Source organism: Loxodonta africana, chromosome 4 (assembly GCF_030014295.1).
Source record: "Loxodonta africana isolate mLoxAfr1 chromosome 4, mLoxAfr1.hap2, whole genome shotgun sequence".
Taxonomy (NCBI): Eukaryota; Metazoa; Chordata; class Mammalia; order Proboscidea; family Elephantidae; genus Loxodonta; species Loxodonta africana.
This window is the reverse complement of record NC_087345.1, coordinates 155911573-155927053: the sequence shown is the minus strand read 5'-3', so window position 1 is coordinate 155927053 and position 15481 is coordinate 155911573. Positions and strand designations below refer to the sequence as shown.

Sequence of the window (15481 nt, the reverse complement as noted above, 5' to 3'; positions counted from 1 at the left end):
CTTCTCGTTTCTTATTCGCGTTATCTGTTTCCTTTCCTGTTTTTCTTTAGTCAGTCTAGCCAATGGTTTATCAATTTTGTTAATTTTTTCAAAGAACCAGCTTTTGGCTTTGTTAATTCTTTCAATTGTTTTTCTGTTCTCTAATTCATTTAGTTCAGCTCTAATTTTTATTATTTGTTTTCTTCTGGTGCCTGATGGGTTCTTTTGTTGCTCAGTTTCTATTTGTTCAAGTTGTAGGGACAGTTCTCTGATTTTGGCTCTTTCTTCTTTTTGTATGTGTGCATTTATCGATATAAATTGGCCTCTGAGCACTGCTTTTGCTGTGTCCCAGAGGTTTTGATAGGAAGTATTTTCATTCTCGTTGCTTTCTAAGAATTTCCTTATTCCCTCCTTGATGTCTTCTATAACCCAGTCTTTTTTCAGGAGGGTATTGTTCATTTTCCAAGTATTTGATTTCTTTTCCCTAGTTTTTCTGTTACTGATTTCTAGTTTCATTGCCTTGTGGTCTGAGAAGATGCTTTGTAATATTTCGATGTTTTGGACTTTGCAAAGATTTGTTTTATGACCTAATATGTGGTCTATTCTAGAGAATGTTCCACGTGCACTAGAAAAAAAAGTATATTTTGCAGCAGTTGGGTGGAGAGTTCTGTATAAGTCAATGAGGTCAAGTTGGTTGATTGTTGTTAAGTAGGTCTTCCGTGTCTCTATTGAGCTTCTTACTGGATGTCCTGTCCTTCTCCGAAAGTGGTGTGTTGAAGTCTCCTACTATAAATGTGGAGGTGTCTATCTCACTTTTCAATTCTGTTAAAATTTGATTTATGTATCTTGCAGCCCTGTCATTGGGTGCATAAATATTTAATATGGTTATGTCTTCCTGATCAGTTGTCCCTTTTATCATTATATAGTGTCCTTCTTTATCCTTTGTGGTGGATTTAAGTCTAAAGTCTATTTTGTCAGAAATAAATATTGCTACTCCTCTTCTTTTTTGCTTATTGTTTGCTTGATATATTTTTTTCCATCCTTTGAGTTTTAGTTTGTTTGTGTCTTTAAGTCTAAGGTGTGTCTCTTGTAGGCAGCATATAGATGGATCCTGTTTCTTTATCCAGTCTGTGACTCTCTCTTTGTTGGTGCATTTAGTCCATGTACATTCAGCATAATTATAGATAAATAAGTTTTTAGTGCTGTCGTTTTGATGCCTTTTCATGTGTGTTGTTGGCCATTTCATTTTTCCACATACTTTTTTGTGCTGAGACGTTTTTCTTAGTAGATTGTGAAATCCTCATTTTCATAATGTTTAATTTTATGTTGGTTGAGTCGTTACGTTTTTCTTGACTTTTTTCTTGAGTTATGGAGTTGATATTCCTTTTTGTGGTTACCTTATTATTTACCCCGATTTTTCTAAGTAAAAACCTAACTTGTATCGTTCTATATTGCCTTGTATCACTCTCCATCTGGCAGTTCAGTGCCTCCTATATTTAGTCCCTCTTTTTGATTATTGTGATCTTTTATTTATTCATTTCCATGATTCCCTGTTATGTGTATTATTTTGCTTATTTATTTATTTTTTAGAATTAATCTTAATTTGTTTGTTTTTGTGCTTTCCCTATCTGAGTTGATATCAGGACATTCTGTTTTGTGACCTTGTATTGTGCTGGTATCTGATATTATTGGTCATCTGACCAAACAATCTCCTTTAGCATTTCTTGTAGCCTTGGTTTGGTTTTTGCAAATTCTCTAAACTTGTGTTTATCTGTAAATATCTTAATTTCTCCTTCATATTTCAGAGAGAGTTTTGCTGGGTATATGATCCTTGGTTGGCAGTTTTTCTCCTTCAGTACTCTGTATACGTTGTCCCATTCCCTTCTTGTCTGCATGGCTTCTGCTGAGTAGTCTGAACTTATTCTTATTGATTCTCCCTTGAAGGAAACCTTTCTTTTCTCCCTGGCTGTGTTTAAAATTTTCTGTTTATCTTTGGTTTTGGTGAGTTTGATGATAATATGTCTTGGTGTTTTTCTTTTTGGATCAATCTTAAATGGGGTTCGATGAGCATCTTGGATAGATATCCTTTCGTCTTTCATGATGTCAGGGAAGTTTTGTGTCAGGAGTTCTTCAGCTATTTTCTCTGTGTTTTCTGTCCCCCTCCCTGTTCTGGGACTCCAATGACTCGCAAGTTATCCTTCTTGATAGAGTCCCACATGATTTTTAGTGTTTCTTCATTTTTTTAAACTCTTTTATCTGATTTTTTTTCAGCTATGTTGGTGTTGATTCCCTGGTCCTCCAGATGTCCCAGTGTGCATTCTAATTGCTCGAGTCTGCTCCTCTGACTTCCTATTGTGTTGTCTAATTCTGTAATTTTATTGTTAATCTTTTGGATTTCTACATGCTGTCTCTCTATGGATTCTTGCAACTTATTAATTTTTCCAGTATGTTCTTGAATAATCTTTTTGAGTTCTTCAACAGTTTTATCAGTGTGTTCCTTGGCTTTTTCTGCAGTTTGCCTTATTTCATTTGTGATGTCTTTAAGCATTCTGTAAATTAGTTTTTTATATTCTGTATCTGATAATTCCAGGATTGTATCTTCATTTGGGAAAGATTTTGATTCTTTTGTTTGGGGGGTTGGAGAAGCTGTCATAGTCTGCTGCTTTATGTGGTTTGACATGGACTGCTGTCTCCGAGCCATCACTGGGAAACTAGTTTTTCCAGAAAATCCGCTAAAAACAAAATGGAGTCAGATCCCTATCAGAGTTCTCCCTCTGGCTCAGGCTATTCGGATGTTAATGGAGCCGCCTGGGGAGGGTGGGGGAGGGATCAGAGAGCTAGGAGTGTAGCACCTCAGATTATAGCCAGAGTTGTTTGTCTTACTTGGAATGACTCTTATATCTGAGATTTCCGTGGGGCGCGTCACCTATATGTACTGGCTGTGTGGAGATTGCCCCCCGGGGGGTCTGGCCTGCTGGCGTCACGGTCAGATCCTCCGCTGTCAGCCCCACCCCCAAGGTTAAGGCTCCTCTACTGGGACGGTGCACTCCCGTCTCCAAAATCATTCGCTGCCTCCCGGGGACTCCCTGTCCAGCCAGCCGCATCACGCACTGCTCCCGTGAACCGGGTGGGCTCCCCCCCCGGGGGTCGGCTCAGGAGAGTGGAGCAGGTCCCCGCGCCTGAGTCGCGACTGCGCGTCCCGTCTGGGGCGCCACCCTCCCCGCTCCAAGACCAGCCACTGCGTCCCGGGGACTTCTTCCACCGGCTGCTCCGCCACACCGCCCGCATGAACCGACTGGGCCTGCGCGACCGGTTGGGACCGCCCCGGGGTCAATTCAGGGGAATGTAGCTGATCCCCACGCTCACGCCCTGCCTGCGCCTGCCAAAATCCCAGCGGGACGGCTCCCCGGCTGGGACGCTGCTCTCCCCGCTCCAAGACCAGTCGCTTCCTCCCGGGGACTTCTCCTTCTGGTGCAACGCGCCGCTAGCGCGAACTGGGTGGGCGCCGCCTGCACGAACGGCTGGGCCCCCCCCGGGGCCAATTCAGGGGAATATAGCTGGTCCCTGCGCTCACGCCCTGCCCGCACCCACCAAAATCCTGGCGGGATGGCTCCCCGTCTGGGACACTGCTCTCCCCCCTCCAAGACCAGTCACTTCCTCCCGGGGACTTCTCCCTGCGGTGTGCCGCTCCGCTAGCGCGAACTGGGTGGGCGCCGCCCACACGAATGACTGGGTCCCCCCCGGGGTCAATTCGGGAAAATGTAGCTGGTCCCCCGCTGTCGTGCCACGCCCGCTCCCCGCCAAACTCCCAGCGGGACGGTTCCCCAGCTGGGACGCTGCTCTCCCCACTCCAAGACCAGTCACTGCCTCCCGGGGACTTCTCCCACTGGCTGCGCCACCACTCCGCCTGCGCCAACCGGCTGGGCTCCCTCCCGGGATGAGTTCGGGGGCTAGGGCTGGGCCCCTTGTCTGTGCCGTCTGCCCCCCTGGGCTCTGCCCCAAATCGGGCTCCGAAGGTCACCTGCCTGGTACGCAGGCTCCTGGCTCTGAAAACAATCGTTGTCTCCCCGTATTTGTTCGTTCTCCGTCTCTAAATCTGTGTTTGTTGTTCAGAGTTCATAGATTGTTATGTATGTGATCGATTCACTTGTTTTTCCGAGTCTTTGTTGCAAGAGGGATCCGCGGTAGCGTCCACCTAGTCCGCCATCTTGGCCCCCGAGACCTCAAAGAATTTTATAAGAATGAATTATCAATCTTTATAAAATCTAGTGAAGCAATAGAAGATTAATATAGTTGTCCCATGTTATAATGAAAAATGTATGGGAGATTAAACAACTTGGACAAAAGCCATGGTGTTCTGGACAGATCAAATGTGAGAAATCAAGAACACTCACATTTACTTTGATTTCTAGGATCTCATGATTGACATGTTCAAAAGTAAACTCCCACTTATATGAAATGTCCAGAATTGACAAATGCATAGAGACCAAAATTTATTAGTGGCTACCAGGGGAAGGGGCAGGGGGAAAGGGGAAGTCGTCACTTAGGGGGCACTGACTTTCTGTTGAGGGTGATGGAAGAACTTGGAGGTGGACAGTGATCACAGCTGTACAACATGATAAACCTAATTAATGTCGCTGAATTTTACATGTAAAAGTTGTTGAAATGGCATATGTTTTGTTATATATATTTGTACCCCAATTTAAAAAAATAACACTAAAGTCCCCACCCAATTTCAACCCAATATCCCAACATTATTTTCTCTTTTTCTTTTTCTTTGGACATGCCTAAACCCAAAATAACAAAACTAACTAATCCGTATTCTCATATATGCCCCTCACTTTCTATCTTCTGACTTTGCTTTGACCTTCTATATTAAGAAACCTTCTGATCCTCTATTCATTCCCATCTTCCAGCATGCTAGTGTTACTTTTTTTTTTCTTTTTTTGAGGGCAGTTTCAAATATTATCTCCTCCAGAAATCTTTCCTTAGCATCCTCTGTAACGTCTCATTTTTTCTCTTCTCTGAGGCATTCATCATGCATTCATTGGCAAAATATTTTTTGAGCACCTACTATGTGTCAGGCACTATGCTAAGTTTTGAGTACACAAAGGTGAACAAATGGTCCTCAGTCTCAGAGTCTATAATCTAGTGGGGCTAACAGACATTAAATAATAAACATACAAGACCAAAAACCAAACCCATTGCCGTCAAGTCTATCCAACTTATAGCGACCCTTTAGGACAGGGTAGAACTGCCCTATGGGGTTTCCAAGGAGCAGCTGGTGGATTTGAACTGCCGATCTTTTGATTAGCAGCCAAGCTCTTAACCACTGTGTCACCAGGGCTCCGAATAATAAACATTAAACAAAAAAAAAAACATACAACTAGCAAATTAGAAATTGTTAGTAAGTGGTAGGATAACATCTAACCATAAAGTAAGAGAAGCTTCAGTGATGAGGTAGCATTTAAATAGAACATAAAAGGGTGGATGAGGAGGGGCATAGGGGCAGACTTTCACATTCTAAGGTGTGTAAAAGAGTGGAATACAAGGACCAGTTAGACTGGTAGGTCTTTGAGAACAATAATGAGATAATGTGGGCTTAGGGAAAGGGGACAGGTGCCAGATCATGCCTGGACTTGTAGGTCATGGAAAGGAGTCTGCAATTTATTCAGAATACAGTGGTGACTCATGAAGAGTTTAAGCAGATAAGTAAACATAATCCAACTATCGTTGCAAACTAAAAAAAAAAAAAAAAAAAAAAAACTCAGGCCAGCAGTTTTGTAGAGACTGGGTTGAGGATGAAGATTGGGGAACAATGGTATTACTTGTAGTAATTTTATGTCCATGTCTAGTTCCTTGAAGGCAAGATCTCTGTATTGTTCTTATTTATGTCCTCCACAAAGACTAGACCATATTTTACATATAATAGACTTATATGGGAGGCATCCTGATAGAAGGAAACGAGTTTAGTGCCCACATAGATTCAAATTCTGACTTCTCAGACTCTGTGTCCTTAGGTATGACAATCTCTTTGATTCTGTTTGCATATCTCTAAATGACATTGATAATACTTACCTCAGAAGATTGTTCTGAAGATTGCATGAGACAAGGCATGAAAAGTACCTATCATTTACAAGACATAAATGACAGCTTTTACTTTTCTAGTGATTAATATTTATTGACTGAGTTAATCATCAATCAATATTTGCCATTTCCCACCTTGTTTTATATGAACAGTAACTGCTTTTCAGTACAAGTGTTTTAACTAATTCACAAATAATTCAATTAAGAGCGAATTAAATTTGGCCATCATTAGGTGTAATCACAGCTTTTTTATTAGTTTATGTTGACGTGACGTTAAAAGGCAGAAAGTCATACAGAGTGGTTTATAGTTAGGTTGAGGCTGAAAACAATATGCCTTTTTTTTTTTTTTCCTTAAAAGAACATTTTCTTTTAAATATAAGCTAATTCTTAAAGGGCCTTTCTCTCCATTGCTTTTTCTTCAGGCTAGTAAAAGATAGTATATTGTGGTTAAGACCACCCTTTTTGGAGCCAGACTCCTTGGTTTTAAACCCTAACTAACTGTCTAACAGCTAACTATCTCTGTGACCTTGGACAAGTTACCTAACATTTCTGTGCCCCTGTTTCTTAACTCCTAAAATAGGGATGATGATGATAATAGTATAATCTACCTCACAGAGTTCTTATGAGTTAACGCGATACATATGTAAAATGCAGTGCAATGCCATACACATAATAAAAAAATAAAAATCTGTTGCCATTGAGTCATTTCCAACTCATAGCGACCCTGTAGGACAGACTAGAACTGCTCCATAGGGCTTCCAAGGGGCACCTGGTGGATTGGAACTGCCGACATTTTGGCGAGCACAGCCATAGCTCTTAACTGCTATTAAAAAAAAAAACAAAAAAACCCCGCTGCTGTCAAATCGATGTACTATTTAAATATTTGCTATACTAAGAAGGAACACTTGGATTAGGGGCCATCAGATATAGAACTGAATAACTAATACTTTAAAAAGGTGAAGTCTTACAATCATCCCCTTAGTGGTTTAGCAAAGGAAACTGTAAAATGTGCCAGATGAGTTTTAAGCATGACATCAGAACTCTTACTGGAAAGCTTTCAATTAGCATTGGTTCTGACCCAATGAAATTAACAATGATGTACAACAGCACATTACCCGGGAAAATGGTAGAAAGAAATCATGATTTTCCATCAGATCGCAGAAGTATTTAGAAAATAGATCCAAGTTTTAAATTATTCACGGATTCAAGGAGCCCTGGTGGTGCAGTGGTTAAGAGCTTGGCTGCTAACCAAGAGGTTGGCAGTTCAAATCCACCACCCGCTCCTTGGAAACCCTATAGGGCAGTTCTACTGTGTCCTGTAGGGTAGCTATGAGTGAGAATCGACTGGACAGCAACGGGTTTTTATCTGAAGTAAAGGCACCATTAAAGAACATCCTCATCTGTTCAGACTCAGGCCAGTCAGAGTCCACAACTATGTTCGTTATTTACTTAAACAAGAGGGAGTGAGAATCCTATTTTCATATTTCAGATTGAGCAACTTGATATTCTCTGGATGAGTTTCTTAATATGAGATGCTTGGACTGCTGTGGGTGGGGGGTGGTATACAGATGAGCTTCACTGGATTTGAACCCCTAGAATTTATATGTAAGATTTTGTTATGTATTGAATTTTGCTGAGAAGAGGGTTCATGACTTTCATGTCCTTTTTAAAGTTGCTCCTGACACAACAAAAGTCAAGACCCTTCATTCTAGAGTCAGATGTGATGAGCTAAAGCCCAAGCACGTGATCTGGCCCTAGCCAATCCCAGGAAGGTAATTTAACATGGTGGAAAGAACCTTGGCTTTGCTCTCTGTTCTTGAGTTTTACTACTCACCAATTATGTGTCCTGGACAGGTTTCTAACCTTTCTAACCCTCAGTTTTCCTGAACGGTAAAAGATGATTTAATGCCTACTTGTTAGAGGTTAAGTTAGGGAAATATAAAGCACAGGGCACATTGTCAGGTGCATTGAAGACATTCAATAAATGTTAGCTCATTTTCTTCTTCTCCCCAGTGAGGTTGATGCCCAAGCCATGGATTTCCAGGCCAAGGGCCTGAATTTTCCCTGAAGGTATTGTTGTTAAGAGACTTCTGACGATTCTACCGTGAATCACTGGAATGCACTAAGACAAGACTCCTATTTTCCCTACCAACTAAACATTTTTGTAGTTGAATGACAGTTTTTCTAACTTGCCTTAGACCTCATGCAATTAAACTGTCTTGATCGGTTTTAAATTATCTCTGAAAATAATAGGGTTAGGAATATCTTTAATAAACGTCATTACTGCATTTAATAGCCCCCTTAGTGTGTGGTCGTGTGAGGTTGCAGACGCCAAAGTTACTGGGTATGGTGATTTATTTATTTATTTTTAACCAAAATTCTGAATGTTTGTGGGATCAAAAGTAGTGGTTGCACTTCCGTGAAATGTCTACAGTAAGCAAATGCTTAGGGACAAGACTTTATAGGTGGTTGCTGGGACTAGGGGGAGGAGGGAGTGGGCATTACTGCTGAAGTGCTGCTGGGTTTGGGGCTGATAAACCTTTGGGAATGGATTGCAGTGATGGTGGCACAGCATGGTGTGGGTCATTAGTGCCACCAAGTTGTACTTGGAAATGTTTAGAGTGGCAAACTTTTCGTTATATTTTATTTTTACCACAATAAAAAAAAAAAAGTACTGGTTGCCATGTATCTTGAATGGCATAATCCCTCTTAATCTTTCCTGGACAGGCCTGATTCTGAAATCAATGAATTCCGTCATATCTAACTGTGGTTTATTTTTAAGTGTCAGCAGAATTAAATTCATACCAAATAAAGATTGTTGAAAACTGGGCAGTGTACTACCAGTTTGACGGCTTCCCCGACAATCTATACAAGTGGCTTAGTTTTTTCAAATCCTTTTTTATTCCCTAATTGCATACTCTGGAAACCCTGGTGGTATAGTGGTTAAGTGCTGGTGCTGCTGCTAACCAAAAGGTAGACAGTTTGAGTCCACCAGCTGCTCTTTGGAAACTCTGTGGGGCAGTTCTACTCCATCCTACAGGGTCGCTATGGAGCTCGGGTTGCCCTGAGCTGGAATCGATTTGGCAGCAGCTAGCAACACCAACATGATGGTTATTCATTAAAAAGCAGTTTGGAAATGGATGAGGTGATGGTTGCCCAACATGGTGAATACAATTAATGACTGAATTGCACACATGAAGAATGTTGAAAGGGCCGATGTTTTGTTACGTATGTATTTACCACAATAAAGAAGCACTGTCTTCACCAATGATCTGTTATATAGCTTTAAAATATTTACGTAATTGCCGTTTGAATGACTATTTTTATCCCCAGAATTGGTTGCTGGAATTCCAAGAGGTGCACAGAATTTTGGATATGTGAGTACTGAGACTGCATTGTAGGATATTTTCTTGTACATGCAAAGAAATGTTTTGTTTAATTTTACTTTTAAGTCTTCTAAAATGTCCTTTAATGTGAGTTTCCCTAATGAGCCCCTCCTACTGATTCATGCTATTTGCTTAGTAAAAAGGAAGGGTACTCCTTTAAAAAATCATCTATATGAGACCAATCAATCAATATTTGCCCTAAAGCAAAGATGAGACAGTAAGGGGAGCAAGGAAGCTAGATTAAGGGAAACAGAACAACCAGAATGGAACTAATGAGAATGTTGACACAATGTGAAAATGTAACCAATATCATTGAACGATATGTGTAAAAATTGTAAACGGGAACCTAATTTGCTATGTAAACTTTCACCAAAAACACAATAAAATATTAAAAAAAATAAAAAGGCACGCAAAAATGAGGCTAAATTTGTTGTGATCCACATGCAAGACTGACTACATAACTTGTGGGCCCACTGCAAAATGAAAATGCAGGGCCCCTTCAAAACTTATGAGGAAGTTTAGACAGCAACAGTAGACCATTAAACCAAGCACATGGGGCCCATGTGCGCGCCAGGCCCTGTGTGACTTCACCAGACACGCGCCTGTGCAACTTTCCTGTCCATGTTCATATCCTAGGGATAATTGCAGAAGATACCAGTGTTGATAGGATCAACATTTTAATATGTTGTGTATGATAGAAATAATAAGATTGTTATTTTACTAATTATTCATTTCCCAGAGCTGCTGTAACAAACCACAACTAGGTAGCTTAAAACAACAGACATTCATTTACCGTCTCACAGTTATGGAGGCCGGAAGTCTGAAATCAAGGTGTCAGCAGAGCCATGCTCCCTCTGATGACTCTAGGGGAGAATTCCTCTTCGCCTCTTCCAGCTTCTGCTGGTTCCTTGGGCTTGTAATAAAATAACCCCAGTCTCTGCCTGCATCCTTACATGGCCCTTTTAGCTCTGTGTCTATGTGTATCCCCTCTTCTTATGAGGATACTAGTCATTGGATTTAGGGGCCATCCTAAGTCTGAGATGATTTCATCTCAAAATCTTTTAACTAATTACATCCGCAAAGAACCTGTTTCCAAATAAGGTCACATTCTGAGGTTCCAGTGGATGTGAATTTTGTGGGGACACTATTCAACCCACTCTAACTAAAAAAAAACTAGTTACCATGAAATTAGGAAAGGAAAATAAATAGATCTTATGATAATAAAAAATATATTTTAAATAACGTTTATCTTTTAAATATGTAGTAAACACATAATGTTTATAGATTTGAGGTTGACCGAATAGAATTAAAAGAAATATTTTGCCATATGAGTTGCCTTTTAAAATTTCATTTTTTTCAAAGAGCTATAACCATCAATTTTTCATAATAGCATAAGCACAAAAATGTATTTAGACAAAAAATCATGATTAAATAAATTAACTCAACATCGGGTTAACTGCTCTCAGTGTTCTTGAATTCAACTCTTATTTCCCGTTTTAGAGCAGTAAGCATGTATTTTGTCAGAAAGTATCCTTGACTTAAACATAAGGAAAAATTTTGATTGGTTTTTAAAATATAAAATTTTTTTTGTTTCACACGTAGTTAACCATCTATCACTCGTCACAAAAATCTTTAAAGGATTTAAGTTGTAATTAAAAAAAAGAATTCTCCAATTCTATGTTAAATGATGTAACCTATCTAATTTCTGTGATTTCAGGTTTCAATTATTAACTCTACCGATATGACCTTTATTCAGAACTTCACTGGTGAACAGGTAAAACCATTTTAATATCAAATTGGAAACCTTGGTGGTGTAGTGGTTAAGTGCTATGGCTGCTAACCAAAAGGTTGGCAGTTCAAATCCACCGGTCACTCCTTGGAAACTCTATGGGGCAGTTCTAATCTGTCCTATAGGGTCACTATGAGTTGGAATCGACTCGATGGCACTGGGTTTGGTTTGGTTTTTTAATGATTGTCACTCTGTACTAGTAGTATACTATAATATTCATATTATTCACTCATTCAAGAAATATTTACTGAGAACCTGCTGTATGCTGGAAACTGTTCTAGGCACTGGGTCTATAACAATGTATAAGACAGGCAAGATCCCATCTCTTGTACAGCAATGGAGAAGTTGGGGACAGGACAGTTAATTAACGAACAAATGGTCATGATAATTTTAGGTAGTGGTAAGTGATATAAAGAAAATAAAACAGAATTGTATAACGTTCATGTGTGTGGCAAGGGAGCTCTTAGATTATCAGGGAAGCCTCTAAGGCGGCAACATTTGAGCTGAGGTGTGAATGACAAGACATAGCCCATCATACCATCTTGTCCGGAATGTTCCAGGCCGAAGGAACAGCTGGTACAAGGCCTTTAAACAGCCAGTTGGGTGTGTCTGAGGAGCAAAAAGAAAGTCAAGGGAGCTAAAGACAGAGGTAGGAGCCAAGGATGGGGTGGGGGCATGTGAGCCTGTTTAAGTGTGTGGATTTATTCTAACTGCAGTGGGAAGCCATTTTGTATAGACATCAAATTTTCAACACGTGGTGTAGAAATACATGAAGATAATGAATGGGGAGGAGGGAGAGTTGTAGAAAGAGCCTGGGCTTCAGAAGTAGACAGATTAGGGTTCCCGTCTCCACTGTTCCATTCATGGATAAGCTCACTTAACTTCTCTGAGCCCCACTTGCAAGACGGGAATGAAACATCTAGCTTCTAATCTCCATTAGAGAATGAAAGGAATCGAGGACAGTAAATTACTTAGAAGACTTTCTTGACAAGAAAGTCAATAATTGAGAAACTCCTCAAGAAATGTTAATTCTATTCTATTCTATTTCCTTTCCTTTCCTTTCCCCTTCCTTTCAATTAAACAAAAACCACAAAATTCTAATTTGCTGTTAAATATATCATTAGATACACGTGTAAATAAATGTATGTGCCTACAGTCATCATAGGAGCCCTGGTAGCACAATGGTTAAGCACTTGGCTGCAGGCTTCTAACCAAAAGGTCAGCAGTTCAAACCCACCAGTGGCTCAATGGGAGAAAAGACCTGGAGACCTGCTCTCGTAAAGATTACAGCCTAGGAAACCCTGTGGGGCAGTTCTACCCTGTCATATAGGGTCACCATGAGTTGGAATCAATTTGACGGCATACAATAACATCAACACAATGATCATCAGCTATTTCTTATTAATTTCAGCAATATATAGATTCTTGGTCTCTAAATATAACTCTAAATATATTAAAAGTATAGTAAAAATCTAAGATCAATGAACTTCTTGTGTTTATAGCTCTTAGACTTTTTAAGATTTATTTACAAACAAAATTACAGATTTAATTTAAAATTAAATACAAACAGAACTAGGAAACAAGAAACCTTAAATTAGCAACTTTAATTTCATTTGGACAGGTGATGTTGCTTTGCTGCAGTAAATTGCTGCTCACAGTAAAATTCTGGTGCCTGTGGCCAGTGGGTCGTCAGTAAAATGCTGTCCGTTAGAGAGTGTGCCCCATGGGAGACAGGGACTTCTGTGTTTTTTGTTCACTCTTCTGTTTGCACTGCCAGAACAATGTCTGGCAACAGAATAGGTGCCAGGTGCCAAGTACTCTTCCTTGAGGGAATACGTGCACAAATTAACAAGTGTCATGCAATAACTCAATTCACCCACCTCTTTTCTCTGTTCCAAACATACGTGGTAAAATACTTATTTCTGGTATGCCATCATTTGGCCTTCACACAGAGGAAATGCATTATTTGTGTATTAAGCCTGCCTCTGTTCATTGCTCCAAACCCAAGGAAAAGTAATATTCATACCAATTAGATAGTAAACTCAAACACAAATAATGCTGAAGTTGTCAACCCATGAGTGGTTGTCCAGATGATCCAACACACATTTTTATCAATTTTTCAAGGTGATTATCAAAATAAATACACACACACACGAACCCTCAAAGAGAATCCAATGTCTCTGAAGAATAGATCTTATACTATACTGGGGTGTAGAGATCCAAGTCTGAGAACCACAGATTTATTCAAATGCAAATAAACAAGGCCACAGATCATTTGGAAAATATCTGTATGTCTTTTATACTTCCATTTGAAAGTAGTTGTGTTTTCTTTTTTTCTTAGTAACTCTGCTTCTCAGTTATTTTTTTGAATAACTTCACATTAAAACTTATTTGACATTAGCTCCAACATTGAGCTTCTGTCTTTCAAAATGTCCTCTGCTCCTTCTTTATCACACATCTTCCTTGAGACGGCAGGGAGAATTCAGTGTTCTAGTTAGAAACATCTCTGGGCAGGTTATTGTTACATGTTGCATCCAACGGTAAGAATTAACAGAGGTCATGAATGGCATCAACCAAGGTCTTACTGAAATGATCAAGTAATTACGAGAGGTAAGTAGCAGCCCTGGGTTGACCTGATGCAGCACGTGGCGAAATAGCTGGGAATGATAAAGAGACCTCTGCAGTGCAAGCTACCCACAAGTACTCACTAACGTGGGGAACAGTTGGCCTGCCAGTAGTGTGTGTGCACACGTGTGTGTGTGTTGGGGGATACAACAACTAAAAGAATTTTTTAAGAACACCAAAATTCACGACAAGAGACTGAGATATCAAGAAGTTCAGGTAAGAGGTTCCTCTCTTATCTAAGTGTACTCTTAGGGCTGTAGAAACTAAAGACTTCAAGAGGAAAGGGCTAGAACATGTAGTTGGTGTCTGTCTTAGAAAGGGTTCTCTACAAAAACAGAACCAGGAATAAATAAATATGTATTTATTCTGAGGAATTAGCTCACACGGTTGTGGGGGCTGGCAAGTCCAAAATCAGTAGGTCAGGCAATGGGCTGAAATCTCCAGCAGGCTTATCCATTTACTGTCTTGAAACAGAATCCTACCTCAGGAAACTTTAAGTTTTTGCTCTTAAGCCCTTCAGCAGATGGGATGAGGCTCACACACCCATATTAGCCTAAAGTCAATATGATAAATGCTAATCACATGTAAATACCCTCGTAGCAGCATGTAGACTAGTGTTTGAGCAAACTACTGGGCACCATAGCCTAGCCTACTTGCCACATAAAATTAGCCATCACAGTGTTAAAAGGTTTTCAGCTGGCCTGGGCTCTCATAGATTCTCTAAAGGACTAGCCACTGAGCCAGTATGACCAGCAAGGCAGAGTATACTCCTCAGAAGACAAAATGCCACCAACTGGTAGGATCTGAAAGCCATCCTGATATAAGGTAGACTCTGGTGGTGAGCTCTGGTTAGCTTCCTTCCCTCTGAGATGACACAGGCTATTCCTTAGTCCCACTCTACTGGCCAGAGTCAATGAGCCTGGGCTTCTGCCTGTAGTCCTCATGTAACTAGCACCCTCTTCTGATCCCCAACATTCAATGGAGCCTTGACAAGCCGTCTAGTTCTCGTCATTTCTCCCACGGTCTGGATAATGCTCCTTTACCCACTGTCATTGTCTGAGGTCCTATTAAGAATGGATCAGTTGCCTGAAAACAAGCTGCTGTCATCTCCCTGACCTAATGTGGTCTGAGGCCATACCTCATCCATCACCTTGGATTACCCTAAATATTGTGGTCTTTCCCATTTTTCTTTTGACACTGAATGTGGTACTGCCATCTAAGGGAGCCGATCCTGGATTCAATTTGTTTCTCTAGGCAACCAATTTGCTCCTCTCACCACCAACTCATGTTACTGAGATTCCAGCAAGCGTCACATATGAGGCCAAGATGTAACTTGGCCTTCCAGATCATGATTCAAGACCGCCAAATACTGAACTCTTAGCTGTAGATAAATTTGAACTAATGTATTTGTCAAAAAACTTTGATTATCAGGGTTTTTTAATGAACACGAAGTGTTTTTTGACATTTCTTCACCCCAAATTTGGGGCATTAGTCTACTCATTACTCTGTAATTTTCCACAAATCATTTATCAATACCTCTCATGATGCTCTTATGGAAAATATGGAGAAAGAAGGCTGTGATAATAGTGAAGTTCGATGGATTTTCTAACAATCT

General features: G+C 40.3%; 1 protein-coding gene across 2 annotated transcripts in view; it reads left to right on the top strand.

Annotated features, from left to right (window-relative positions):
• The window catches only part of ITGA8 (integrin subunit alpha 8), a 228174-nt gene that overhangs the window by 52324 nt on the left and 160369 nt on the right, over nt 1-15481 (top strand). For both annotated transcript variants that reach the window (XM_064284887.1, XM_064284886.1), the window contains exons 9-10: nt 9400-9443; nt 11170-11226. In XM_064284887.1, coding sequence (XP_064140957.1) covers nt 9400-9443; nt 11170-11226 — 101 coding nt within the window. The remainder of the gene's footprint in view (nt 1-9399; nt 9444-11169; nt 11227-15481) is intronic.